The sequence below is a fragment of the Chlamydotis macqueenii genome, chromosome 2, assembly GCF_036417535.1.
Source record: "Chlamydotis macqueenii isolate bChlMac1 chromosome 2, bChlMac1.mat, whole genome shotgun sequence".
NCBI lineage: Eukaryota > Metazoa > Chordata > Aves > Otidiformes > Otididae > Chlamydotis > Chlamydotis macqueenii.
In genome coordinates, this window is record NC_141557.1 from 137276079 (window position 1) to 137303662 (window position 27584).

Genomic DNA, 27584 nt, shown 5'->3' on the forward strand with positions numbered 1-27584 from the left:
AGACAAAAAAATAATTACTTTGTCCATGTATCTTCTCTTCTGCTCAAAAAGATTGAGAAGAAAAGGGAGGAATACAAGCTAGGAAATAAAGTACAGTTTAATACAGGAAGGAGAAAAGCACAAATTCCTTTGATTCATTAATATATTATATGCAGGCTCCCCTCTCCCCACCCCCCCTTAAGTTACGAAAGTAGTGGGTGATTTTCTGTACAGCCCCAGCCTACTTTATTTCAGGATGTGAAGAGCAGGCGGTATTTTGAAATACAAGACAACTGGAAGGAATATTTGAAGGTTTAAGATGCAAACAAGCCAAGCAAATCCCTACAGTGAAGGGATGTAAATAGCATTAGGAAGAGAGGAGAGTACCCATAAACAGTGGTCTGATCCCTTATTTAATTCCTCACTCTGCCCAAAACATTAAGAAAATAGCAATTTGTTCTTGCTCTCTTATATTCTTGAGGCTGCCATTTGGCAAAAATGCAGAGCCCACCTCTGCTACACAATACCTTTGTTGTTCTTCTGTCATAGTAGGAAATTCTTCCACTTATGTATTTTTAAGTTATATATAAATAACAAAATATACTAAGTTTGAATAATAATCTTTATTAGCTTATTTGTAAAAGGTACATTGTAATCCTGAGCTACTGCTTTTATACATTTAGCATCATACAAAGACAGATCATTTACAGTTTGATCATTTACATTTATTGTGCTCCAAAATCCTTATCTGAATATCATTTTGTCCTAGCAGGAACATAGATAATTTAAATTACATGTATCCCTGAAACATCCACATTAATTTACCCATCTGACCCCATTATCTAAATTACTACAGTCGTCTAAATCACTCAGGACATTCCTTCCTAATTTAGCAAAAACTTGTTTAGAACTATAAAGATGGGCAGTGCAAGAACTGGTCCCTCAATCCTTTGTGAATACATCATTAGAAAAAGCTTTCTGTTTCCGTATTCTCTTAGCAAGTCAGTGCTAAATGGACTAGATGTACTTTGATGGAATGGTCCAAGTAATAGTTTACTCATTTCCTTATTACAGCAGTTAACGTGAATTTACAGTGTCTCCCTTTGCAGTGACCAGTGCATAACTCTCCCAAACAGGGAAAATCTGACATGATCAGAGGAAAGTAAGAGGCAACCCATCACCATCTTATTGTCACCTATGTGACACCAAAGTATTCCGAAACAAGTCATATGAAATGCTTCCCTTAGACCCTGTAAAGGAACTTGTACGAATAACCGGAGTTAAGTTCCATAATCCGAGCATGGCTTTTAGGATTTGCCAGTTGGAAAAAAACAAAACGAAACATTTAAGTCTCAGGATCGTTGAGAAGAAAGCATTTATCCTAACTGAAATCCAATCCTGGGTAAATGGAAATTTAATTGGACTACCAAAATAGCATCTCTCTACCTGAAAAAATCTCAAAGCATACAGTGTTTACAAATGTCTCTAGCAACAGTGTCAGTCTTTCAAGGTACACCCATAACTGTCATTTCCTGAATAAGGTCACTATGATCTTAGGCAAAAGATACAGTAAGCAGTTCAAGCAAAATGCTTATTGCTTAGGTTTTTAAGCAAGCCACTTGAATATAATTCAGTTAAAATGTTAAGTACAAATGTGAAGCTACTGTAGAAACACTTATAAACACTCTTGCTTTTGAATTCTTACTGATCTTCTAGAAAAATGGCAGATGGATTTTAACATAACAAAGGAAATGTAAAATTTAATACTGTCTGTTGAAATAAAATTCAACACCTATAAAGACAGAGTTATGAACATGTAAACACAGCTTTAGTATTCAGAGCTAGGGAATCTAGCAGCAAAACAAACTATTTGCATATTATGTAGTGCAATGAACATTTGTTCTTAGAGACCCCCAGTCTTAAAACTACTTTGAACAGAATGGAATCCTTACACGAAAGGTTTTAAAAGCGTCCAAGATGTAATATCCAGAATTACTAGATGTTCATCTGCTATAATCTAACAATTTCTCTACGCGAAACTGTGCTCTGGATAACTGACTTTAATAGCTCCCCAGTAGCAGGCTCGAATGAGGCAGATTAAACCTAAGAGATAAGCAATAGCCCAGGAAACATATGTTGCGTGAAATCGCCGGGCAAAATCTTGTGTACCAACCTAAAAAGAGAAAACAGAAGTGTCAAACATATAGCACTACCTGCTCTTCAGGGAAGAGCAAATTATATTAAGGAGAAGCATTTTGGCATATCTTCTACTCTGATAAGGATAAATTAGAAATTTTATTAGCTTAATTTTACACAATCATAGGATAATTGAGCTTGGAAGGGACATCAGGAGGTCTCTAGTGCCAACTTCCCGATCAAAGTAGGGTCAACTCTAAGGTCAGACCAAGTCGTTCAGGGTTTTAACCCAGCTGAGCCCCAAAAAAATCCAAGAATGGAGGCTACACAAGACTCTGGGAACACTTCATGGAGAAACATTTTCATCCTTTTCAAACTCAGTAAGGTAGTTAAAAATATATCTGTCTATATATATATAAAACCTGTCCTCACTGTTTTAATTTCTGGCTGTCACTGGTTTTTATTAGAGAAACTGCAAAAACCTTTATAACTCATTTAAGCTCACACGTAAAAAATTATTCAGATTATAATGAAAGTTGGAGGTACAATGAGAATCACACATATGAATTCAACTGCAAGTATTTCCTCATACATTCTACCTGGCAGGCCCAGAAAAGTAAGTTGGCTCTAGTAACCAGTACCAGATACTTCAGAGCCAAGCAAATCAGGTATTATTGTTACTCTGTTACTCAGAAAACTGTGAGCCTTTTAATTTGTAAATAGCTTATCACCTGGTTTTACTCTGTATAGCTTGTACAAATTATAAAGGCACATACATGTCTCTAACGTTTGGAATCCCATTCCTCTCCGCTGCAGTGGTACTTACATTCCTGGCTATATTTCTGGAAACCTAGAAGTCTTGAGAGCCCTAGCAAGAGCAAGATGTTCCAGTATTTTTACAGTGAAGTAAAACCATTTTTTATAAAATTGAAGTTTTTGGAGAGATGAAGAGTCAAATATAACATCAGGAAGAAGAGACTCTAAAAGTGCCAGATTTTTTTTTTTTTTTAGGAACATTTCATTTTTTCTGTCTAACTCAGATTATTAAGTTCATGGTTTTAATACAGATGACAAAAACCATACAAACTTAGGAGGTTTTACTCAAGTGCTGAGGAAAGAAGAGCTGGTTGACCAAGGGAGCGCCTTTGTACATGTACACCCCTGCACACAGTTGCAAGTATATCACAGTACATCACTCACAGTTAATCCAACTCCAATGAAGATGCATATCATTCCAATTGTAATATATGCACAGCAGCGTCTCCGTGGCAGTGCACTTCCAACAGAAGAACTGTTAGAAAATAAATTGTATTTTAAATTTTTAAAAAAGAACTACATAAATAGTAACTGTTCAGTCTAAATGGGGGAAGAGGAAAAGAATGGCAATATACATACACCATCTTTCTAAAGTTGTAGGCAAGGTCTACAATTATACCAAGTAATAAAAGACAGAGTTCACATTTGTTTTAAAGCAGAACTATTGGTGAAGATTATCTAGTATCTAAAAATCTAAATGCTTTCAAGAAAGAGATTTGTGTTACACCTATTGTTTGAGTGTGTCCACCTCCTATATCCTCAGTGCACCCAGGTAAGGATCTTGAATAGCCTTTGGATTGCAAAACCCAGGTTTCCTTTGCAGCTTCAGTGTAGGTGGTATGACACCCTTTAGACTTGTAATAAATCAATATATGGCTTTAATATACTCACTACATCTAAGTAACTGGAAATCAGTTCTACCAACCCCTAAACCTCATTAATAATGACAACCTGCACTATCTATTTCCTGGAATAGTTCTCTCAATACTGTTGAGGAGCTAAACTCTTACCCATTTCTTGAAGATAAAAAACCCAAACTGTTTTAATAAGAAACATGAAAAAATTTTCGTGTTCAACATTTCTAAAGACTGAAATTCTTTAGACCCATTTAAGTCAGTAACTTCAGAGTGTGACAAGTTCTTTTTCCTTTCTAATTTTCTTTTAGAGTTCTACCACAAGTTACATGAGCTGCACAAATCACTGCTGACAACCAAGGTAAATAAATCCCCTGGAAGTTCTGTCACTCATTATCTAGACTACGAACTCCAAGACAGACAGCTTTGTTAAAGTGCTGCAGTCAAACAGAATATAAAATGCAAATAAAACATTACAATTGCTACAGGTTAGAAAAGTTTTTCCATAAGCTCAGTGTTGTTTAGCAAATAGATCTTGAGTCACACATTTTCAATCATACAGCTACACTAACGAGGAAAATAGGTACATAATTTAATTGAAGCACAGTGCACACGTAGGTCCACTTAAAGGACTAAAGAGGCAGAGGTGCTTTCATAAAACATGTACCGTCTATTGCAGAGGTAGTTTTGAAGCATCCTGAAGCATACTATCATTAGTTAAGTACTTCATCCCATTCTGGGAGATCAACACGCCTTTGGAAATACTGGGTTGCTTGTACTCTGTGTTCAAATATGCAAGGGAGAGTCATTTTCAGCTCATGATAGTTCAGCATATTCAGGATAAATATGGAACAGAAGAAAGCACTGCTGAACTATTGAAGTAGTACTTCTGTCACATGACTGACCAAATTCTGGCTACAGTTAATTAACCACATAGTAAGGCATCATATGCTTAGCATGTGACAAGATTTTTTTTAAGCATTTATCTTAGAAAGCCTTCAAATAGATTGGTTTAAGCAGCTTTACTCCAATATTATTTCTTTACAAGGAATTCCTAAAATGCTCCAAGGGAAAAAAAAAAAATCCACAACAAACTAAAAACACCACACCAGTCCTCCAGCTAACACACTGAGCTTCATTTTGCAAGGCAAAAGTTGAATACCATGACCACTCATAAGCCACCTCTTACAAGTTTTCAGAAGAGGAGGAAAAGTCCCAAAACTGTTCTGCTCATCAGTTTCCCAAGGGAAATGACTTCTTACCGAAAGCCTAACCACACACATTTGGGAAGGGATTGGGTGGTACGGGCAGTGTGATTAGGGTGGGAGAATTCTCAATCAGGGAAATAATGGTATCTTAACATCCTGTCACCCCCTCCCCCACCACTCCCCAAAAGCCACCCTAAATACTTCTAGAGCCATTCTAGAAAATGTCCGATTCCAAATTACACAAGAAAAAAAACAACAACAAACAAAAACAAAAACAGAAGCTTTATAAAAGGGGATAGTAAGGAGGCTTCTCCAGAAGCTGAACTGATGAGCACTGAGCTTGCCAAACTGACCTTAGGATCCCTGCTTTGCAGGATTTCCTGGCTAGGTACTCAGAAAGTTAATTCTATTACAGAGTTGGATACCTTAAGATAAGCTGGTAGAAATGTCATATTCAATAGACCTAAAGCATGCATGATATTTACTGCGCTGTGTATTTCACATGGAGACAAAGTTCATTTTGGGAAAGAGACCTTCACTTTCAGAGCTGTCTGACTTACGATCTTGGTTTTGTAATCATAATATTGCAGGTGCTATGTGTATTTTCCATCCATATTTCTCTCAAGCTTTGTCCTCTCCTATCTAGTAAAAAAAAGCTGGGGGAGAAGCCATCACCTCAGATACTGCAAAAACAAAATGTAAAGAATGTCATAATTTAACTGCCTTTTCCTTCCCACAGAAAGCAAAGATGAAATAAAAATATAAGCTTCTACAGTCACATAACAGACCTGGGAATATTTATCAATCCAAATAAATCATAGTTTGTTTTTCATCCACCAACAGTGATAATAGCCACAGGGCCAGGCCACTCTAAATAGTGAGGTTTCCATTTACCCTCCCGAAATTACACAAAAAAAAACCCAAACTAACTTTGAATAAAGAAAGCTGAAACCCTACCCTAAAACTTACCAGTGGTGGGATCTTTGACAGGTGCATCCAGAAATATTAAAACTGGGGTCAAAAGAACATTTTTTAAATCACAGAAGCAGCTGTTTCCATTGTGGGACTAATGAGGGTGAACTCACTGCAAAGCTATCCAGAAGGCAGTGGTTCTTTCTTTCTAAGCTGCTGCTAAGGAAGCAACGGCACCTGCCAGACCTTTGGGCAGCAGCAGATATAAGAGACACCAAAGCCAATTTAGCATCAAGTAGTAATTAGAAGAGGGGAAAAGCGCCACAAGGGACAGAGCTATTAAAGGAGTAGCACAAGAGAGAATGCAGGGGCTCTTGTACTCCAAATAATAGGAATTATTGCCAGGGGTTCAGACACGCTTTTAGAAGGGTTTTTAAGAGGAAGATCAAAATGCTAGTATTGAAGGTGAACAGCGCTGCTGAAACTAGCCTCCACAGCAGTGACGGCATTCCAACATCTCTGTCTTTCCTAAAGATCTTGCAGACTTTATGGGCAAAAGTGTTATAAATTCAATAGGGTTCATCATTTTGTCAGACCTTAAAAAAAAAAAAAAAAAAAAAGAGAAAAAAAAAGAAAAAGTTGGTTCTACGGGGTGGGGTGGGGAAGATTTGGCACTCTGAAATAAAAACTTGTACCATTCATTTCTCTTTACAGTAACTGAATTCATGATCCTGAAGTTTCTAGATGATTTAATATACAGTTTGGGAAAGAGCAGCAGGGCTAATTTCCTATATTTCCCAAGTTACTGTGCAAAAAAATGACTCTTGTTAGGGGGAACATGAGATTACGATACAGACAAAAAAAAAGTATGTCACAAAATAATAAATGTGATCACAGTAGTAGCAGGTAGATGTGATTAAAAACAAACAAGAAACCCAGGATTCTGTTTCCCCTAACATCCAGATACGAAAGGTTCCTTTGTTTATGTACTCTGAGGCACTGTCTCTATTTTCACCAAACATTTTTTCCTTATTGACCTTTTTGTGTACTAACTCCTAACCTCCTAACTTGCCCTGCAGTTTTACAAGGCATTCTTAACATTAAGATCCAGTATCCATCAAACAAATAGGTGGACACAAACATGCTATTTGCAGAGACTCACTGCACTTTTAAAAATGTTTGAAAAAAAAAATAAATTATTTGAGAATCTAAAAGTCTCAGCAGATGTTTTCTTGAAAATCCTACTATTGCAGAAACTCAAGGTGCCTTTTGCCTCAGTCTACACTGTCCTTTTTTCAGTAACAATTATTGACTGAGTCAACACAGAAGGAATGAATAGTTTTGCATTAATAAGCTGAAATAAAGAACCTCACATTCCCTTCTGACTACTTGGCTACAGGTACAACAACACAGGGCTGATAGAAAGCTGCAGGTCACTGCAGTTATTTATTCCATCATCATGACTCAAAGTTCTGCCTCACCTATGCTGTGCCCTAAATCCGTGCATTAGAAACGTTTATGCTGCTGGAGGTGCAGAACTCCTGACCACTGCATCTCAAATGCAGGAAGACACCAAGCAACTCATTCAAAGCTTAAATGACAATATTCCCTAGTCTGTATCCTCAGCCCAAGGACAAAAATGCCCATTTGTTAAAATTTGTTTTGTATTCTGCAACTCAGTTGCCACTCAAGCTGTAATTTTCACAAATTGCACTGCAGAGATGCTCTGGTTTTATTACACACAGGTGTCATGCTTGGCACTTTGAAGACAAAAATACTAAGAAACCCTTAGACTCCAGCTGGATTTTAAAATACAAGCAACATAAATCAACAGAAGACAGAGCAAAAGATCACATGGTATGGCTTTTGGACTGTTGCTTGCAGTGGTTTTGTTTTGTTATTGTTTGGGTTGAGTTTGTTTTTCTTGTTTTTTTTTCTTAAGGTTAAACAGCAAATAATATCGTACCTAAGGACAGTCAAGAAAAAAAGCCTAGGTCAGCTATCAAGTGACATGATAAAATATAAAACATAATTAGAATTAGTTTAAAAACAAACAAACTAAACCACAAGACACCAACCCCTCTCCTCCAGGACTGAGAAGACCAAATGCAATTATAGTCAGTAAAAAAACCCCTGCAAAGCAACATCTCATCAAGACCATGAGTTTATTTGACCTAAGCAAAACTAGAACATATCCACACCCCATCAGTTACAAGCCTGAGGTTAAACACACCACTAGACTAACTTCTCTATCAAATACTGCAGTAAAATATTTCTCTCTCTGTTGATGGCCAGACCATGCCAACATGTACATTTATCCTAAGTCTTCTGCTTACTAAGGGACCTGCTAGTTTTCCTACAGCATACAACACAGCTGTGGTTCTCCATTCCCAGTTGAAAACACATTTGCTCCTTGCCTATCAAATGAAGACAAATATTTAAATAAATCAGGAAGACAAGAAAGTCTCTCAAGTAATATTTTAAAATCTTATTTCACACTCTGTGGTTGAGATTCCATACAAATTTAAAGTCTATTTGTTGCGTAGCTTTTAACAACACTTCAAACTAAGTATTCTCAACCTCAGAAAAGAAAGGCAAAACAGATACTCAAGACCATCCCCAAACAAAAACAGTCTTAGAACTCTTGCATTCTGATTTTTCTTCTTCTTATTGAAGTAATAGCAAATGAGTAGACAAGTTATTCCACAGTAACTTATAAACATTAAACAAGCTAATGCATTAAGATGCTTAACACAAGTTAGTTGTTGAGTTTATGAAATCAGTAAACTTCTTTCAAAGTAAGATAAGATTATTTCCTTTCCTCCTTTTACAATAAGGCAATTCATGTTCTACATTTAAACATGACATCTGACTAACTGCATGAAGCTGTAAAGTTTCAAGAACTTAAGTTGTTAATTTTAGCAACCCATTCCTGTCTATTGTTAGCAGCCTATTTTTGCCTCTAGCAATTCAATCAGAGCATTTCAGTAAACGCAGGTTGGATTTGTCAAAGTTACAGATTTCTGCACAAAGAGTGAAGAGTGCATGTGCACATAACATGTTCTTTAGCCTTGAAATTCAGATGAGCACAGCAAAATAATCAGCACTGGAGACACATTTTAGTCCAAAGACTTATCGAAGAAACAGTGGCAACTTATTTAACAGTTAATTTACATAACCTTGCTTTCAGAGAACTTACATTTTTTTGCAGTGTGGGCATTTTGCTAGTGTGTTAAACCTCAGTTCCATCCACTGTAAAAAGAAAAAATAAGAAGGTTGAAAAACTAGCCTGAGAAAATGTTTGTTGTACTTCATGCTAAATGTCACTGTGAAAACATTTTGCTTCTCAGGCTTTCTTTGACTTTTTCTTGCTTTCTTCCGTAAATGGGATGTCCTTTTGTCAGTGGCAACATAGGACTGGGATTTCCATGTGAACACTTCCCATGACTTGCCTTAGTATTACTAGATTCACTTGACGTAATGTGGTTTAATGCACAGGCGCAGTATGGGCAACGTGGTAATATTAATACCGTTTTTTCCTCTTACTTCCACAACTACGAATGTACCCTGAATCAAAATAATTCTGTTTTCTTTGGCACAATTACAGAAAGACGCATTTTCCCATCTCTCCCCAACCCTTGCATCATTTGCAAAAACCAAGTTAAATACGCACAGAAAGATTAGCTACAGGATATTTTAGAAAGTAGATGTCTTTATAAGTTTAATATCAGTAAAATAGAGAATGCTATTAGCTACTTACACGGCATTTTTAAGAAGTGATCTATAAAACCATACATGCTATGGTCACAACCCCCCATGCACACACCTGTCTGGGTAACAGCCTTAGTACACGGAATGCCTAGGATTACCTCAACCAAAGGATACACAGTCATACACTCATTTAAAACCAGCAGTATTTGTTAAATTTCCTTCTGTGATAAGACAAGTATTAAACCAAACATTCTAAACATGTTTGCCTTCAACAAGGGGATAAGACTGTTTTTCTTCGCTCTGAAAGTAGTTCTGTTGTAACTGCAGCTCTTTTCTTCTGCCTTTGCAACTGGAAGTAGTTAGCACAGTTTCCTGCTTAAATATAATTTTCCTCTCCTCTCTCCTCCCTTCTTAATTTATGCAAACATCACACTACAAGTTACTAGCAGGGGAATAAGCCACAGCGCAGACCATCAGTGCCTCCATTTGGGTTCTCCTTATCTCCATGAGAAATCAGAAGCTGGTCCACTGAAGTGACTAGCGTTGTTGTAACTGCTGCAAACACAAATCAAACTGAGTGCCCATCCTTGTATGGGAAACGGGACACAGCTACAGCACAGCACCATTTAAAAACTGACAACAGATTTACCATTTTATGTGCAAAGAAAGGATGTGGCTTGTAATGTCTTTCCAGTATGAGTAGGTTTTGCTGCAAGCAAGATTCTGATCCATATTATTTAGTGTGTTTTTCTGCCTCCTGAAGGTCTCCCTTAGATTTCTTTCTAGTGAAGAATTGTTCTCATTAGAAGTAAATAAAACTATTTTCTTTTCCTGGTTCTGAAGTATCCAATTACAATACCAGTTACACGGTTGTTCTTTAAAAATTCTTTGTTTACAAACACTGGGCCAAACTGATTTCACATAGCTCTATTTTATCCCTTAATAAAATGAAAGCCTCTGTAATACTCCCCCACCTGAACAACGTGTTTTAGGAGCATTAATTTTACTTCCGCATTCCTGCCAGAGGAGCAAGTTAGCTATTTGCCTGCATCCCTGTCAAAAACTACTCAGTTTCACCTAGTTCTACAAAGTAAAAGTGGGATAAGGTGCGGCTGTCAGTACCAGAGATACAGACAGGCCTCTTCAGAGCTGTTCTTCCAGCTTTTTAAACTGAAATGCCAGAATCAGAAGCCTATCTAAATCCAAGCCATCCAGAGGGACCTTGACAGGCTGGAGAGGTGGGCCAATGCAAACCTCATGAAGTTCAACCAGGCCAAGTGCAAGGTCCTGCACATGGGTCGGGGCAATCCCAAGGCACAAATGCAGGCTGGAGAATGGATTGAGAGCAGCCCTGAGGAGAAGGACTTGGAGATGTTGGCCGATGAGAAGCTCAACATGACCGCATCCTGGGATCCATCAACAGAAGTGTCAGCAGGTCAAGGGAGGCGATTCTCCCCATCTACTCTGCTCTCATGAGTACTGTGTCCAGGAGTACTGCAGCCAGTTCTGGAGCCCTCAACATAAGAATCATAGAATGGTTCGGGTTGGAAGGGACCTTCAAAGGTCATCTAGTCCAACCCCCCTGCAAGGAGGGGGGATCCCCAACTAGATCAGGTTGCTCAGAGCCTCATCCAGCCTGGCCTTGAATGTTTCCAGGGATGGGGCCTCCACCACCTCTCTGGGCAACCTGTTCCAGTGTCCTATAACTCGCATCGTAAAAATTTTTTTTCCTAATTTCCAATCTAAATCTACCTCCCTCTATTTTAAAACCATTACCTCTCATCCTATTGCAACAGGCCCTACTAAACAGCCTTTCCCCATCTTTCTTGTAGGCCTTCTTGAGGTACTGGAAGACCGCTATCAGGTCTCCCTGGAGCCTCCTCTTCTGCAGGCTGAACAGCCCCAACTCTCTCAGCCTGTCCTCATAGGAGAGGTGCTCCACCCCTTTTATCAGGGGACAGACTTTTTAGCAGCGCCTGTAGCGACAGGACAAGGGGTAATGGTTTTAAAATAGAAGAAGGTAGATTTAGACTAGACATGAAGAAGAAATTTTTTTTTTTTTTTTTTTTAACAATGAGGGTGCTGGAACACTGGAACAGGTTGCCCAGAGAGATGGCAGATGCCCTGTCCCTGGAAACATTCAAGGCCAGGCTGGATGAGGCTCTGAGCAACCTGATCTAGTTGGAGATATCTCTGCTCCTTGCAGGGGGGTTGGACTAGATGACCTTGAAAGGTCCCTTCCAACCCAAACCATTCTATGATTTTATCTATTTGTAATTCAACTTCACTTCTCTACACTAGTTTTATTCCAGGGTAGGCAACTCCATTTCCAAAGTTACTCACTAATGATCTTTTTAGGGGTTTATTTATTTTAAGATTTCTGATTATTAGCCATCGTTACTAATGGATACAAATGCACTTAGGCTTTAAATATTGATGGAAAAACCAGACTTTTCGGCAAGAGTTACCTGGGAGTAAGAGAAGCACTAACTGCTATGATGCCTTCTGCACACATTGGAAATATTTGCATAAAAAAAAAAAAAAAGCAAAAATGCAACAAGACATACATTTGAACTACAAGAATTCAGATCACATGAGCACAGTAGGGGAAGGTTATTTTCGTACACATTGTAATTCTTGGAGTTTTGGTGGGTTTAACAAGTAGTTTAAATCATGCTTAAAGCTGGTATTCTTCCTCATATTCCAGTGTGCTTTAAAGCACCCAATCTTGTTTCATGTTGTTAAGAAAACTTGGTTACAGTTACATGAAATTTAGCTCCCTGCCAACAGTACAGACTGTATGATTCCCATTGAAACAATACAACAAACAATAGCCCAAATCCATGGTTAGATGTACTGGAACACAGATGAGTATTTCAGAGAGCTCTTAAATGTTTCAACTGTGGACAAAACCAGATATTCATCAAGGGATTTACTAGAAGAGTATGTTAAGCTTTCTTCCTTCTCACCCTAGAAGTTCTCAATGCCTTCAATATAAGATAGACAAAAAAAAAATATGACATACATGCATATGTACACACACATCCCTACATACAGTTGCTTCTGCCAGAAAGAGCTTTCCCTCCACTCTCCTCAAGTCCCTTGGGAAAGCAAAATACTTCTGCAAATTAAAACATTTCTTAGTTTTCTAAAAAAATTAAAGGGTTTTCTATTCAATTATTTCAGAAGAAATCCTTTTTTTTTTTTTAAACTAATCAAATATGAAAAGATTGACAGAGCACAACTGACAAGCCACAGTGCTTTGCCTACAGCCTGTGGCTTCCATAGCTTGCTCCTGGCTTCTTGTCCTTGGGGGTGTCTCAGAGCAGGACAGCAGCAGAGGGATGGCAGAGGGGAGGGACAGGGACACCCCTCCCCTGCCTGCCACCATTTGTAAAAGTAACTCAGCCTTGACAGCCACAAATCATCACAGAGGCCCCTGGGAGAGTGGTTGTGGGGAATAACTTACTGCTGGCAGAAACAGTAACTCAGCCACAGCCCAAGTCCAGAAGCTCTCAAAAAAACCCAAACCAGATGAGACTGAAATTCAGCAGGACAGTTATACTGTCGTCCTGCCCTCCTTTTCTATTCTACCACTTTTTCCACTTGTCTGAACTCCAGACCTTCCAGAAACAGTGGAAACCTTAACACAGAAAAGACTCCTATCAGGTTACCCAGGGAAAAAAATAATCTGATTAACAAAATCTGAATAATTAGTGATAGTTCAGCTGCAGTATCACTTCAGTACTAAGTCATTCTCCTAGCTGAGACAGAGAAACTTTAAAGCACTTAATAGCATGGAACACACTTTTAATAACTTACAAAAAGCAGCCCCCCTGTGTAGAGGCAGGGAAAGCACAGCCCATACTTATGCTTTCACATGGCGTGGGGGTGGAATCTTGAAAAGGTGGCGAACAAGTTCATTCTCTTAAAAGAACACAGAACAAGCAACTGACAAACTGACTTTTCCACCCCAGGGACTCTAACTTTGCTTGTCTGTTTTATTTACTTTTTAACTGCCAAGTAAAGTAAAGGAGATACCTTACTGAGTTGCTGAGACGCATCTAGCATTACATACTTGCCTTACAATGTGGAGACATCAAAGGGCAGAAATACCCTCACAGAAGCTGAGTTTCCAAGCTGGCTAAAGCACTTCTGTTTTTTGCTTCTCCGCTTGCTCTCAAACCCAAACAATTTCCTGATTTTTCTTAACTAAAAAAGTTTTTTGCAGAATCTCAGACTTAGTAACAGAAAGAGGTACAAACAAAAGAGTGGTGGGAAAGCTGTGTAAAGTGAGAAAAAACACAGTTTGTTTCTTGGTAACTCAGCATAAAAAAAAAAAAAGAATACAAGCTTCAAATTTCTAATAACTTTGAGGGTTTCTTTTCAATGTACCATGAAGTGGTAAACTGGTCTTACTGGCAGATAGGACTATGAAGTTCAAAATTATGGCAGCTCCCTAAAGCTACCATCAGATCTGAAGTCACATGCACAAATTCCAAATTAGAAAATTTAGCCTTTTAAGGCATAATCTAGTAGTTATGGGCAAAACCAGCCTTTATGGGTTTTGTGGTTTGGTTTTTTTTTTTCCCTTATATTCACCTAAAGAAGTTCATAGTGTAGACTACAGAATTAATTTGAGCTGCACTTACAGAAAGTAAATAGGGGATAAAGATAAATAAAACACCCATGCTTATGAAAGCCTCCAAAGATAGGCCAATAATTTCACAATGAGAATTTTGTTTCATAACATTGACTGTTCCCCCCAAAAAAAAAATTTATTAAATCACATAGTAGAGATGTTTTTGTGTTAAGAGACCACATTAAGACTTAATACTGTAACTCTTCTACAGGACTGCTTTTGCCTGTGCAGTTTTAAAGTTGTGCTAAAAAACATAACTGCATTACAAAATTAAATCATGACTCAATATGAAACTACAGTGTTAATGAAGGTACTTAACAGTTTGTAACGTGCTATTTATTAAAAAAAAACTTAAAGAAAAGGCAACCTTTAACAAAAGATTTCTGGTTTAGAATATGTACTGGAAGCAGCCTTTTTCTTCCATAGATCCAGTAGTTTTCTGTTAGTTACATTATTCTATACCGCACACAATATTCTTAGTAGTTAACGTCGCATATAGACTTACATTTAAAAAAAAACAAGCAGAAAACCCACTCCCCAGCTATCTCCACTTAGAGACTACTGTCCTTCAGCAAGGATTATAATAGGAATATACATATTTAATATATAGGCAGAATTAGTAGATAGAGTATTTCTTAAGCATCTCTCTAATGGTTTCTCAGACACTATATTACTTGCAAACACATACTAAAATCCCTAGTTCCTCTTTAAAAAAAAAAGTGTAAGAGCCATCTCCTGCTCCCTTCATTCATCATCTACAATAGTAGTTAAGCCATTATTGTGCACCTCACTGATCCAGAAACCTGAAGTAAAGATTTGAAGGAACAAGTCTAGAGCCCATCACAAGCAAACCTTTCTCTCACTGCTGATAGAAGCCATGGAGTGCCATCCCCTAAGCTTCCTTTTTTCTTTCACAAAATGCACTTGAGTATTCTCTGGCCTGTATGTATCTTACAATCCTTTGCTTCAAGAACATAACACCACTCTGGTGACTAGGCAGGTCCTTCAGCTGTACCACTTATCTTAGCCATTTCCCATAACTCACAAACCTGACAAACATTCAAGTGCTGTGAGATGATGAAGCTAAAGCTAGATTACTTGTTTACTGCAGAGACGGTGCCTAAATCAAAATTCAAGTATGGCAGCCCCCTGTCCATGTAAAAGTCTGAAAACGGTTTAACACCAAAAGAATATTCTTGCATCCTTCCAATTCAAAAACAGGATCAACTCTCAGCCTCACATATAAACCAGAGTCTCCAGTTCTGTAACTGACAGATATGCTAATGGCAAGTGCTATAATGAACAGCTTTCAAGGGTCCATACAGCAATGGCAGAACTACTCTCTTAGCCATTGCAGAACATAACCATCACTGCAAGCCTGAACAGAACCCAGAAGCCTAATTTCCTTTTCCAGCGCGACTCACAGCACTAAGCAGTATGACTGACTCTGGGCTTTATCCATGCACGCACAGAAAGGCCGTTAAAATTTTTATTGAAATGCATTTTAAAGATAATCAAACACAGACCATACATCCATAGCAATATGAGCACAGAAGCAGCTTTAGTTCTTCAATGATGTCATAGAGTGATGCAATATGCTCTTAAAAGTGCTTACAACAACTAGCTTGAGTGATAGCACAGTGGAAGCGAGAAGGTGAATCTGGTGCTCTACTTACAAGGAATGTATTTCCACAGTGTCCACATACCACTCTAGTTCCATCTGGTTGAACTGGCAAGGCAGGCTGAGCTGGCTGCTCTTCTGGGATCAGCATTACTGGACCAAGAGTAATGATGCGTCTACTGTGTTAGGAACAATATATGTACATGTAATTAAGCTAGCAAAAAAGAGGGATGATGTGTTTAGGCAATTAGCTCAGTCACTAACAAATATTTTACGCTTTTAAATGACAATCTACTTTTTAAACAGACAATGCAACCAGTTTTGGTCTCTATCCAAAGTGTTTTCCTTTTCAGTTTTGAAAACATTCTCCTTCACTATAAGATTGGCTACACAAGCCAGAACCCTGTAGAGATCAAAGACTTGCCATCATATGACAGAAACACTCCTCAGAAAAATGAAATATTAATGCTTAGACTGAGCAAGCCCATGAACTGGAATGTACATACCCATGTGAAACATGTAGGAAGAGTAAGGACTCTTTCATAACCTAGTTCTCCTTCCCAAGTCAGATACTCTTCCTTCCCACATTACTGACAACCATGTAAATATAAGCAGCATATCCGCATTTGTACAGTAAAAATTCCATTCAAACTGAGTGAACTAAAAAAGAAAACCACCCCAGGTTGGCTAAATGTAATCAATTTACTTTAAAAAACAGTTTGTAAGTATTTGCTTTTATGTTCAAAATGTTTCCAGTTTAACTATATAATTTGTTCATCCAAAATGACAGTACCTAAATTAACCAACTCAAAGCAGAACAAGGATCAAACTTCCCAGCATGGAAAAACTGAATGGAAAAATTAAAGCATTATTTAATTTGCACTACATCTCTCTCCGCATACAATCAAAATTGTATTCTAGATGGCTTCCCTTCAATCTGGAGCCTTCCAACTCTCTCATTCAAAGTACCCCCATTTTGCTCATCTTCTACTAAGACTAATACATAGGGTAGCTTAGGGAAACTGCTGAGTTATATGCTTTTGAGATTATTTTAATAAAATTAGGGAGTTTCTGATTCAGCTTGATTATCGACCATATGATGTATAACTGAAGTATCCTATGAACATTTTTTCCCCTCTGATAAAATACTTGGAATGTTTTGAAGTTTTCCCCAACACCGCATTAGTTAAAAAAAAAAAATCCCCCCTCCGAGTCTCAAATTATGTTTCAAAACCAGAACAGCCAACACACTGGTGATTAGAACACTTGGTATGGCAGAGCCTCCATTCAAGTAGCTGCAGATCTAACCTTCATCTCAGTTTCTCCTGCTAGAGCTGCACCACTAACAATCAAATTACTCCTATCTCAGTGGGACCTTTAACACCCGAAGCCCAACAGTAAGAAAACTCACTATGGCATTCGTGCTTATTTCTGTTACAGCAAATGTGTAACTTAAAGTTGAGAGCTGAGAGGAGACTGAAAACTCAGCATACCAAAAAAGGGAGGACAGGACTGAAGCCAACCCACTACTCCTTCTTATGTTTCATTCTGAAGGACCCACTCTGAACCAGGGAAAGTGAGCAACCTGTGTGTTTACAATAATTAAATTTGTGAGAAATTGTCAGTGTTAAGTCCCACAAACAAGAAGTGATTTTCTTCTCTGTTGTTCTTTATTCCATTTGTTCCTTACAAAGTAGCTAAAATGGGAAACACACATTTGAGACTACCACTAAATAAAAAAGAAAGGCACTTTTTTTGGTCTTTAATCTTAAAAAAAAAAAAAAAAATTAAAAATTGACACTACCACAACCTGTCTCTGCAGTAATTCAGTAGTGCTCTATAAGTATCCATGTATAGAGGCCAAGACATGAACCTCTTGGTTTTATTCTTACCAGTTTGGTCTTGGGCAGCCTATTTTCCGAGACGTATCCTTACAGATAAGGAGACAATTGCATTGACATCTAACATACTTCTTCCCTGAAGGAGGGTTTTTGATTGGCTAAACAAACAGAAAACCACCAGAGAACACACATCAGAAGTCATAGCAATTAACATTTTTCCTCATAACAATATGACAAAGCAAAACAACTTCAGTGACAAGTTCTTGCTAACAGAGATACACAGTTCCTCTTTCAGAAAAAACTTGAAAGTCAAGACAAAATTGGAAGTTTTCTCTCTCTGCTCAGAGAAAGAAGTGCAGATTTCCTCACTAAAGCAAACAAGAGATTCTGCAAACTAATGGAAAAACCATTCATAGCAGTGAAGAATTCCATATTTCAGTTTTGTTATTTCTTAAAATATGACCTTAAGTAGTAGTATATTTTAATTAAAAACAAACAAAAAAAAGTCAAAATGACAAACAAACCTCCTTGCCTGGTACAATGGCTTTACTCAACAGTGAAAGGATCACAGTCTGGCTCTCAGTCACTAAGAGAATATGTACACATTGCTGACTTGTAATCTTATTTTAAACTGTACTGAAATTATCTTTCTGCAAGGAAAAGGAGTCAAGTTTCTGGGTCTCTTTCATACAGCAAATCACAAGTCTCAAAAGCTGCAAGATACTTTGTTTGGCCTGAAACATTATATATTGGCAGGGAAAGTGAGCGTTAATGGCAAGTTCTCTACTCTCTCTTTTAAGCAAAAAAAAAAAAAGTTTTCCTACAGATTTAAGGCTTCCTGTTTTCTGGACATAATTTAAAGTTATTATCATAAAATAAATCCAATCCAGTGTTTTTCATGGAAATGTCCCCAGCTGAGCAGTGCAGCAGTATCAAATCCCCAAACTAAAACTGGCAGGAAGGAAAAAAATAAAAGCAGGAGGCGAAAAGCTGAAGACCTGAATTAAGAAAAGGGGAGGAGGAACAAAAAGGTCTGTGATCACTGAAACAGAATCTACCATTTCTGCATTTCAAAATTGTTGAGGTTTGTTAGCAAGCTAACAAACTGATGAATAGTATTGCAGAAAGAAAGCGCACACCCAGGGAGAGGTGTGGGTTAGTTACTTTGTTTCTTCCACTCTTAAAATAATTCAACTTTTCATTTCCCCTCATCCCACCAAAACCAGTTTCACTGTTCTTTACAAAAGGGTAATTACTTAAACAACATCTTTGCTGTTTGCCCTGTGCTTCAGAAGGAAAAATCCCGTGCAGCCTCATCAACAGCACAAAGACTTACTCTAATGGCTTATGGCCATCCTTGTGCCAGCCACTCCGGAACTTGCACACAAGCTACACTAGCAGCCAGCTACACTGACAGGTCTCTTGCAGGGATGGTAGAAAGGGACTCACCCTTTGTAGGTGAGGATGTGAGTCCTACTAAGGACATACTTCAACCTACCCACCACGTCCCTCCCCAAAAAGAAAATGCCAAAAACCCATTTTACCGTAGCTTCATTACAAACTGTGCACTTAACAACATGTTGGTGTAGCTTGCCATCCAAATTGATTAGCGACTGGCACACGCGGCAGTTAATTACAGGAACACCGCTGGCATCTGGACTTGCAATGGCAGTATATGGAGGAGGAAGCTCTGCTGCAAGAGATCAGGAAATCTCAGTTGAAAAACCAAAGCGGAGATCCTAAAACACCGTCAGCAAAGGTAGTCTCTAACAATCTCAAACAGTCTCAGCCTCAAAAATAATTTTAAGAAAACTAACAAAACAAACACTGAGGTTAATGATTAGTATAAAGATCAGACAAACCTAAGTTTGCTTTCACCTTCCCCACAACACCCAGTTTGGGTACTGTTGTGTACTCAAACATCAACCCTAGTTGTAAATAAAACATACTAGCAACAGGAACACATTGTAAATCACCCCGGAAAAGTGGATCAGGTAAAAGGCTCACCTATGCAACTTTATTTTCAAACCAACTTTTTACGTCTTTAGAAAAGTGGAGGGGGGGGGGGGGCGGGGCGCAAACCAAACAAATCCAAACAGACCCCAAACCCACCACAGATTAGTAGCAATCAGAGACTGGATACTGGAGAAAAAAAGAAGCAAAAACAAAAACAAAAAAACCCCAGAAGATAAAACAAGACACAGGTAGGCAGAAGAGCCATAACCAGCATTTACAAACATCTGGAGAGACTGAAACATAGTCAAGCATTTATTGTATAGTAACAAATACTACAGGTAAAAATCCAGAAGAGTTCTGTTAAAGAAACAGGTCTTGGATGGGAAGTGGTATGAACTGCTTCTTTTTTGAGTGTAGCAACAGCAAATTTATGCTATTTTAATAAAAAAAGATGAACTGAATCCTCAGAGCTTCTGCTTTTAAGGGTTCTAAACATTTTTGTTGTCCAAGAACAAAAGCACAGATGCACAAGGACATTTTTAAGTCACTTAAGACAGGCTAACAAAGGAGAATATAGTGACCTCAGGCCCCCTTGGAAGACCAGATTTCAGCTTTGCCAGTCCTGAGCCCATGGTAAACCAGGGAGGAAATGCTCAAGATCCTTCTCAATTTAAGAATCCATGGAATGAAAACAATTCAACACAGCAACCTCTCACGAGCTCATTACCACAATTATTCGGTGTGTAGTAGCACTGGCTCTTATTTCATCAAGAAGTTCAGGGTTCTTCAGGTAAGCAAACAAGGAATGGGTTTATTTAGTAGCTCATAGTTAGATTTTTATTTTTTTTTTCATACTAACAATTTGAAATTATTAGCCTTGGACTTCAATAAATGATTTCATAATTACATCCAAGCAGCCAACAAAATCTTCAGGGAAGCAATGAGATGAACCTACTTTCAGTTTACAAACAGCACTGAACAGAGCAACGTCTGCTGGAAGGGTGGTGAGGGAAATCACAGGCTGCTATCAAAGCTGACAAGCCCAAGTATTAAATTTAAGCCTATAAGAAAGCACTTATTACTCCTTCAGTCTGTTTTAAAGTGAATGTCGTAAGCTGGACGGATAAGAAACACTGCCTGCCCTTGAGATCCAAAAAAATAATCACAAACCTTTGAAGCAGCATTGCTGTTGGGTGCTCTCTCTCTTTGCTACTTGGCCTACAAATGATCCAAACCTGTAGTTGATTTTAACTCACAGAGGCAGTGGAAGGAAGGTGGACACCTTGAGGATCTCAGAATCACATCCAACATACTTTAATTATTTCAGATTAGAAAAAAAAATTAACTTATATGCAGCAATGCAATTCTGAAGTCATCATACAAACTGATGCTCCATTACTTGAGCAAGTGAACTGCACACCTTCAGCTGTGATATACTGGTTGCAGAAACCAACGTCCTTAAGAAATATCAGGTAACTTAGTGTGTTCTGTTTTTTTCTGTGTTTCTGAGGAATTACAGTAGCATGCAGGTGAAAATTAAGAATAACAGTATTTTGCAACAATCATGTTACAGAACTGCTTTGCTTTCTCCTCTCCATTTAAAGTGCAACTCATCTGGGCACAGGGCAGCTACAGTAAGAAAAGGCAAACACTACCTTGAAGGGTACTAGAAAGTAAAAAAAAAAAAAAAAAAAAAAAAAGACACACACATCCCCCAGCTTTCCACAATGCTTTAAGAACTGGCACCTATACTCATCTAGACATTTATAAGATGTTCTATATCCTACTTGTAAGTGACAATTCTTTGGATTTTGGAAGTTGGTTAAGTGAGGCATGTGAGCACCTGCAGATGCTGCTAACCGCTTCTCCAGCCTCACACTGGAGCTGCTCAGCTTTCAGGTAAAGCAGCCTCTTCGTTCCAGTCCTGCTGGCTCAGCAAATTTCAGATAGCAAGCGAATAATGGCTGCTTTTCAGAGTGGTGCTGCAGCAAATAACATTTGCTATGGAGCAGGAAGCCGGAGATATCTTGGCACTGCAATCTTCATGCTCAAAGAAAAAGTGCATTTGGAAGAACCAAACCAGCAAAACCAACCAAAATTAAGTTTAAAGGAGGGGAGGGGGAGAGTGAAAAGGAAAATAAAGGCATTGTCTCAGTTTGCTGCTTATTATCCCTTAATAAAAAGACTGGCAGCTTTCAAAGCACATTAACATATGTACTTTGTTATGACTTTTTTTTTTTGGACAGCCTAAATTTCAGGCTAACTATAACATCTAAAATCAGTTCATAAAGGTCCATCATGTTGGATGTGACTGGATGGTAGGCAAGTTTCATACACACATCAGAGGTTTCATGACACATTTAATGAGATTCTGAATTTCCTGCTGCACTCCAGTTTACAGCTTTATTAACAGTTTTTCTTTTTAAAAAAATAAAATCCAACAGTAATTAATTCAACAAGATTAGCAGAATGCCCTACCATGCAGTACATCTGACTCTAACCTACAATTCCCTTCTCACCCTCACAGGACAGAGAGGCAGCAGCAGATATCCCATATTCAACCTTAGAAATTTCTTGTGGTGCCAAGGCACTTTCTTCCCTTAGCATTGGAAGGGTGGAAACCACAGGGAACCACTTGCAGCTTACCTGGGTCAAACAGAAATGAATGTGTTTGGGGGTTTGTTTTGTTTATTTGTTTCTTTTTTTAAAAGAAATATTCTTTATCCTGTCCTGGGAGAGGGAAAAAGAGTGATCTATGTCAGAGACAGGTAGTTAAGGATAGAGACAGCCTGAAAAAAACCAAACAAACAAAACTAAAAAGCACTGAATAACCATCCTACTACAGGGAGCAGGGCTGATGGTCCCACCCTTTGTCTGTGTGAAGAGTTTCTTAAACACTGTGCCCTGCATCCACTTTGAAAAGATTTTTCTTGCTTGCTTCCACCATTAGGAACAAACCCTGAGCCATTACCAGGGTTCAGCCACCCACCAACTTACACTGAAAAGGGTCAGCTGGGTCTCAGCTGCAGCCCAACAAGGGAAGAGGAGGCTACTTTCAATCCATAGCCTCTCCAATTTAAAGCTCAGGATGACATATTTGGCGCAGTAAGTAATTACAGGGATAACTCTATTAATGTACATTCAAGTGGTAGTTTGGAGTGCAAAGGGCTTCTTCCTCCTTGCTCTACCTCTGCAGCTCCACACCAGTCAGGTGATGTTAAGCAAGGAAGCTCCACAGAAAGAGGTCTGGAAGCAAACCTCATCTCTCCATGAGAGTGCTTCTTCCCTCTATGTCTAGACTTGTGCTAGGGAGCAAGATAAAGACTGCCTGCTAGCTAAAAAGGCAGTTTAGCTTGCGTAGATCCTTTCACTAAGGATAACTGACAGCAAGGAAACTAGAGCTACCCAGTCTGTGCCACAGCTCTGCAAAATTTTGTTCTGCAGATTATCTTTCTGCAAGCTTTGTAGACCAGTTTTGAAGTGCTAACCTACTATTCTTGCTCGTGGACCCATCAAACAAGAGAGCCTCAACTTGCGAAGAGACGTTTGACATTTAAAAAAACTATGGTGCCGCCTCGCTTTTGGGAGCAAGCCACTTATCTCAAGCACCACAACCCACCACCAGTGCCAAACGAGTTAACAGGAGTTATAGACATGGACTGAAGGTGCAGCAGGACACAGCTACCAACTGAAATGAGCATTTGGGATCCAGCTTGTTTCCAGGTCATGAGTTTTACCCTGGGTTCCAGCAGGAGTCATGGATCCAATGCATTTTCATTACTTTTTAAATCTATAAAGACCTTTTTAAAAACAGATTGAAATGTATGCAAAAGTAATAGTTACAGGATAAGGACTAAGAATAAAAACATTGAATTTAAAATAAGGTGGATTTCTGTATTTTTTTAAAACTACAAAACTTAAGGGATGATGCCAATTCTATACAATTTGATTGGAAAAAAAAACAGCCCTCTGCTGTTTTTCAGGCTGATACTCATTTGTGCAAATCAAATGAAAGTGAACAGTCAACACCAGCAGAGCACTAACTGAAATGCATTCTCATATCAAGGCAAAGAGGACTAGCTTTCCATGGGTTTAAATATTATTCAAAACAGACAGATGCTCACTCGTACCATTCTAGTTACATACGTTTGTAATAAAATGATACAATTACATAAAAATCCTCAAGAAACGGCCAACACACTGGAACTGGTGAGATCAGGACTGTAATCTTACATTTTAAAGGCTACTGCTAGCAAAGCTGCACTAATCTTATTTAGCCTTGATTCCTTCAGCTTTCTCTCCCCTTTACTTTCTGGTCTAAAATGTTTAACTGAGAAAAAAAAAAAACAAACCCCTAATCATGTATTTTTAAAACCTCCTGATTTATATTTTCTAAGTAAAACCTTTTCACCTACTAAATATTCAATATTTATCAACAAGATGATTTTCCTACGTCTGTTAAAGGAAGTTAATACTGTATCGTTAAGCCATGATTCCAGATTTGCAACCACAGTATCTGACTTGCTTTAAAAACAAAGCCCAAACCAGCTACGGCCTTGAAACGCCTTTGCAAGGACATCCCGGTGGTTTTGGGCTTCAGCTACCACACGGCACAAGAAGAGCCCCTTGCTTATTTAAATTTGCCTGCCAAAAGAGGAGCCGGTCGGCAGGCACCTCGGGGTTAACCGGCTTCGGTGGTCACCGGCGATGAAACAGCTCTGCGCTGCCCCTCGACCGGCTGCCTCTTCCCCGCAGCTCGCTGCGCCCCGTTTCGCCGTGCCGAGCTGGGGATCTTTTACTTCAGCCTGCTCCTAATTAATGGGGGGAACCGAAGTCCAATAATTACCTTGCAAGCTCCGACATGCCAGTGACTTACTATAAGTAGGCCGGTTCGGGCTTGTTCTGCCGCTGCAAACAATTATTTTAATGTTTGGGTTTTTTTTTTCTTCTGAAGAGTTCACACCGCAGCGCGGAGCCCGGCGGGGAGCGCGGCCTACCCGGCCCTCAGCAGCGTTACCTGTTGTTCCCCAGCCCGTCCCCCGCCGCCACCACCGTCCCCGGTAACCTCAGTCCCCGGCCCCGCCATCCCCGGTAACCTCGGCCCCCGACAAAGCCGCAGGGAGCCCCCGCGCCGCCGCAACCGGGCGAAGGCGCCGCGTCCGCAGCGCGGGTGCAGGAGCCTGGCCCCCCCGGGAGGGCCGCGTCGAGCCCCTCAGGTCCCCCCAGCCCCGCCCGGGCCGGCAGCCACCCCACTACCCGGCATAAGTCCGGGGGCGGCCGCCTTACCTCGGGGGCTGCTGTCCGGCAAATAAGGCGGCGCAGTCGGGGTGACATTGCCGGAGCCGGGCGCGGAGAGCAAGGGGGAGCGCTCGTCCACCCCCTCGGCGGCCATGGCTGCGGCGCGAAAGGGCCCTTCCCGCTGCCGGGCGTGGGGCGGGGAGGCAGCCGGGCCGGCAGCGCCGGGGAAGGGGAAGGAGCGCAGAGGAAGGGGCTGGGAATGAATGGGACCGGGGCGGGGAGAATGGGCGGCGGGGCGGGGAGAATGGGCGGCGGGGCGGGGGCTGGGCCAGCCGGGCCTGCCTCCCTCCCTCCCTCCCTCCTCCCGTGACGGGAAGGCCGGGCTTCCTTCGGCGGAGCGGGCAGGGGAGTGTCGCCGCGGCGGATCGGGCCGGGCCGGGCCGGGCCGGGGAGCCTCCCCGCGGCCTGCCGGCAGCCGCAGCCCCGCCGGAGGAGGGGCGGGGGCGCGGCCTGCTCCGCCCCTCGATGGGCCGGGGCCCCCGCCTGCCCGGCGAGACATTCAGCCCGTCGGTGATGGCCAGAGCACAGAGCTGTAAATCGATGGGGGGTGTCTGGAGGAGAAACGTAACAGCCTTCTTTATTTTTTCAATAATTTTTTCATAAGTATTTTTTTTTTCCTGAACCGCTGTAGTTATAAATATCAATACCAGGGAAGCGCTACAGTTGACTTAAGAGCTACCAGTCGCCTTTTCCAGGGATCTGAGAATGCAGGCCGACGGTGCGGGACTCGACTGAGGCGGTACTCACTGAGGTGTGAAAATGATGGTAACCTTTAAGGGCACTCTAAACGCGAGGAGATAAATCCACGCGTTATCAAATCTGCTGCTCAGCTGAGAAGTCTCTCCCCTAGTGTCACTGAGCTCTCTGAGGACGTAAGGACTTAATTTCCTTCTGCTAGACAGCCCACTCAGGCACCATCTGGAAGTCTCCGGCAAAGAGGGAAAATAGCCTTCCCCGATGAATTTTTCAGCCTGCGTTGGAGATAAGACAGATGTTTGTCATCCGTGTGTCGTGTCCATCCACTGTCCATAGGTCAGAGATTGCCAGGCTCTGGTAATACCAGAAGATGAGCAGTTACTTTGTACACAAGCAGACACGACTGCCAAGTGCCATCCAGCATTCCCATGGTGTGGTTACCCAGAACCAACCTACTTCTTAAAACGTGTTATGTGGAAGGTGTGCAGATGTTTTCATAAGAATTGGGTAAAGATGAGATCATGGCCTGAAAGTTCACAAGCTGGTCATATTCCTTCTTTAATAATACATCTCATAAAATAAAATAATATTTATTGCATCACAGAATCATAGAATGGGTTGCGTTGGAAAAGATATTTAAAGGTAATCTAGTCCAACCCCCCTGCAAGGAGCAGGGACATCTCGAACTAGATTTCTTGCATCATGTTGAAAATTTTCTGCAGGAGCTGTTTTTCACACACAAAAAAATTGAGTCTAGGAAATCAAATGCTTCTACAAAAACAGACTGATGTATCTGAGAGTCTATGAGAAATAATAAAAACATTACATTAAATAGAGGCTGATGTATTTTATTTCTGTAATATTTAAATTATTAATTTTTACTTTAATAACTATAAAATTTAATTCTTTACTAACTATAATATGGAATTAATAGGGTACGGTTATATTGTGCTGGCAAAACCCAATATTTTCATAGATTACTTTAATGTTTAAAAAAAATAAATTATAAGTTTTTATTTTGAGGCAAATTTAAAAATATTGTTCATTCTTTCTCATTTGGGACAAAATGGTGGGGGTTTTTTTTTGTTATTTCCTGCAGGAATAAACTCCAAGTTTTAGGGAGCTCTGATGTTACCACGTAAGGAATAATGTGCTACAAGGCAGCTTGGTGTTTTACACCAACTGTCTTCATCATGCAAGAAATCCAGTCATGCCACATCAAACTGCTCATCCCTTCGAAAATGTAATTAACTTGGGAATTTTTTTTTTTTATAAATTATATTAAGCTTTCCATTTTCAGTCAGCTTAGAAAGAACTCTCTCAAATTCAAATCAATACTTAAAACCTTTTTTTGGTGAGGATTTTTAGGGCTCAAAGTGTTTTGTGCCCCCAAATCCTTCGTCTTGATGAGGTACTGTGAGGCTGACCTTGGCAGGTCAAAAGTAGGTCATTAATATTACCAGTCAGGACATCTTCAGCACATCTTCTGTCCATGGTCTTGCTATCACATGCCCCGTTTTCAACAACTATGGAGCAGCAGGCTTTCTTTTAGAGTCCTAATGCAGGAACTGGCATTTGCAACCAGGTTTCTTTACCATTTTTCTTGTTTGGGGAGACAGAAGAGATTTTATGTCTTGTTAAAGCTGCCAAGTAGGCAGCACTGAGTTCCACCAATGCCCGCTCCATCCTGCTGCAATTACAGCAAATTGTCTGTGTGAGACCTCCTTCTCCACTGAGCTGCTGTTTTGTGCCTCAGAAGAAGACTGAAAACCTTACGATCACTCCCAGGGGCCCCTATGTCACAACTCAGTCTGACAGCTCAAGCCTGTACACATAGCTGAGAATTATTGTTATTAAGCATCCCAGCATGCTGACCTATTCCTGGAAATATGATTGTCATCTAAATAAGTACCT

The 27584-nt window shown here is 39.9% G+C and overlaps 1 protein-coding gene across 1 annotated transcript; it reads right to left on the bottom strand.

The window, feature by feature from the left end:
- Positions 1-583: 583 nt before the first annotated feature.
- Positions 584-25186, bottom strand: PIP4P2 (phosphatidylinositol-4,5-bisphosphate 4-phosphatase 2). Its single transcript, XM_086741001.1, has 7 exons — positions 24963-25186; positions 19265-19413; positions 17772-17878; positions 15935-16058; positions 9105-9157; positions 3316-3406; positions 584-2152 (listed from the first exon to the last, which is right to left on the bottom strand). Exons 1-7 carry the CDS (start codon positions 25066-25068, stop codon positions 2009-2011), a joined length of 774 nt encoding a protein of 257 aa, XP_086597127.1. The 5' UTR covers positions 25069-25186; the 3' UTR covers positions 584-2008.
- Between the last annotated feature and the right edge of the window lie 2398 nt (positions 25187-27584).

Bases quoted from the DNA above. Each gene is read 5' to 3' on its own strand.
- PIP4P2 (XM_086741001.1), bottom strand. From the start codon at position 25,068: ATGGCCGCCGAGGGGGTGGACGAGCGCTCCCCCTTGCTCTCCGCGCCC. The intron at 16,059-17,771 runs GTAAGAATAAAA...TTCCTAACACAG, and splicing joins GGCTGCCCAAGACCAAACTG to TAGACGCATCATTACTCTTG. The intron at 9,158-15,934 runs GTAAGTAGAGCA...TTCTTTTTACAG, and splicing joins ACTGTGGAAATACATTCCTT to TGGATGGAACTGAGGTTTAA.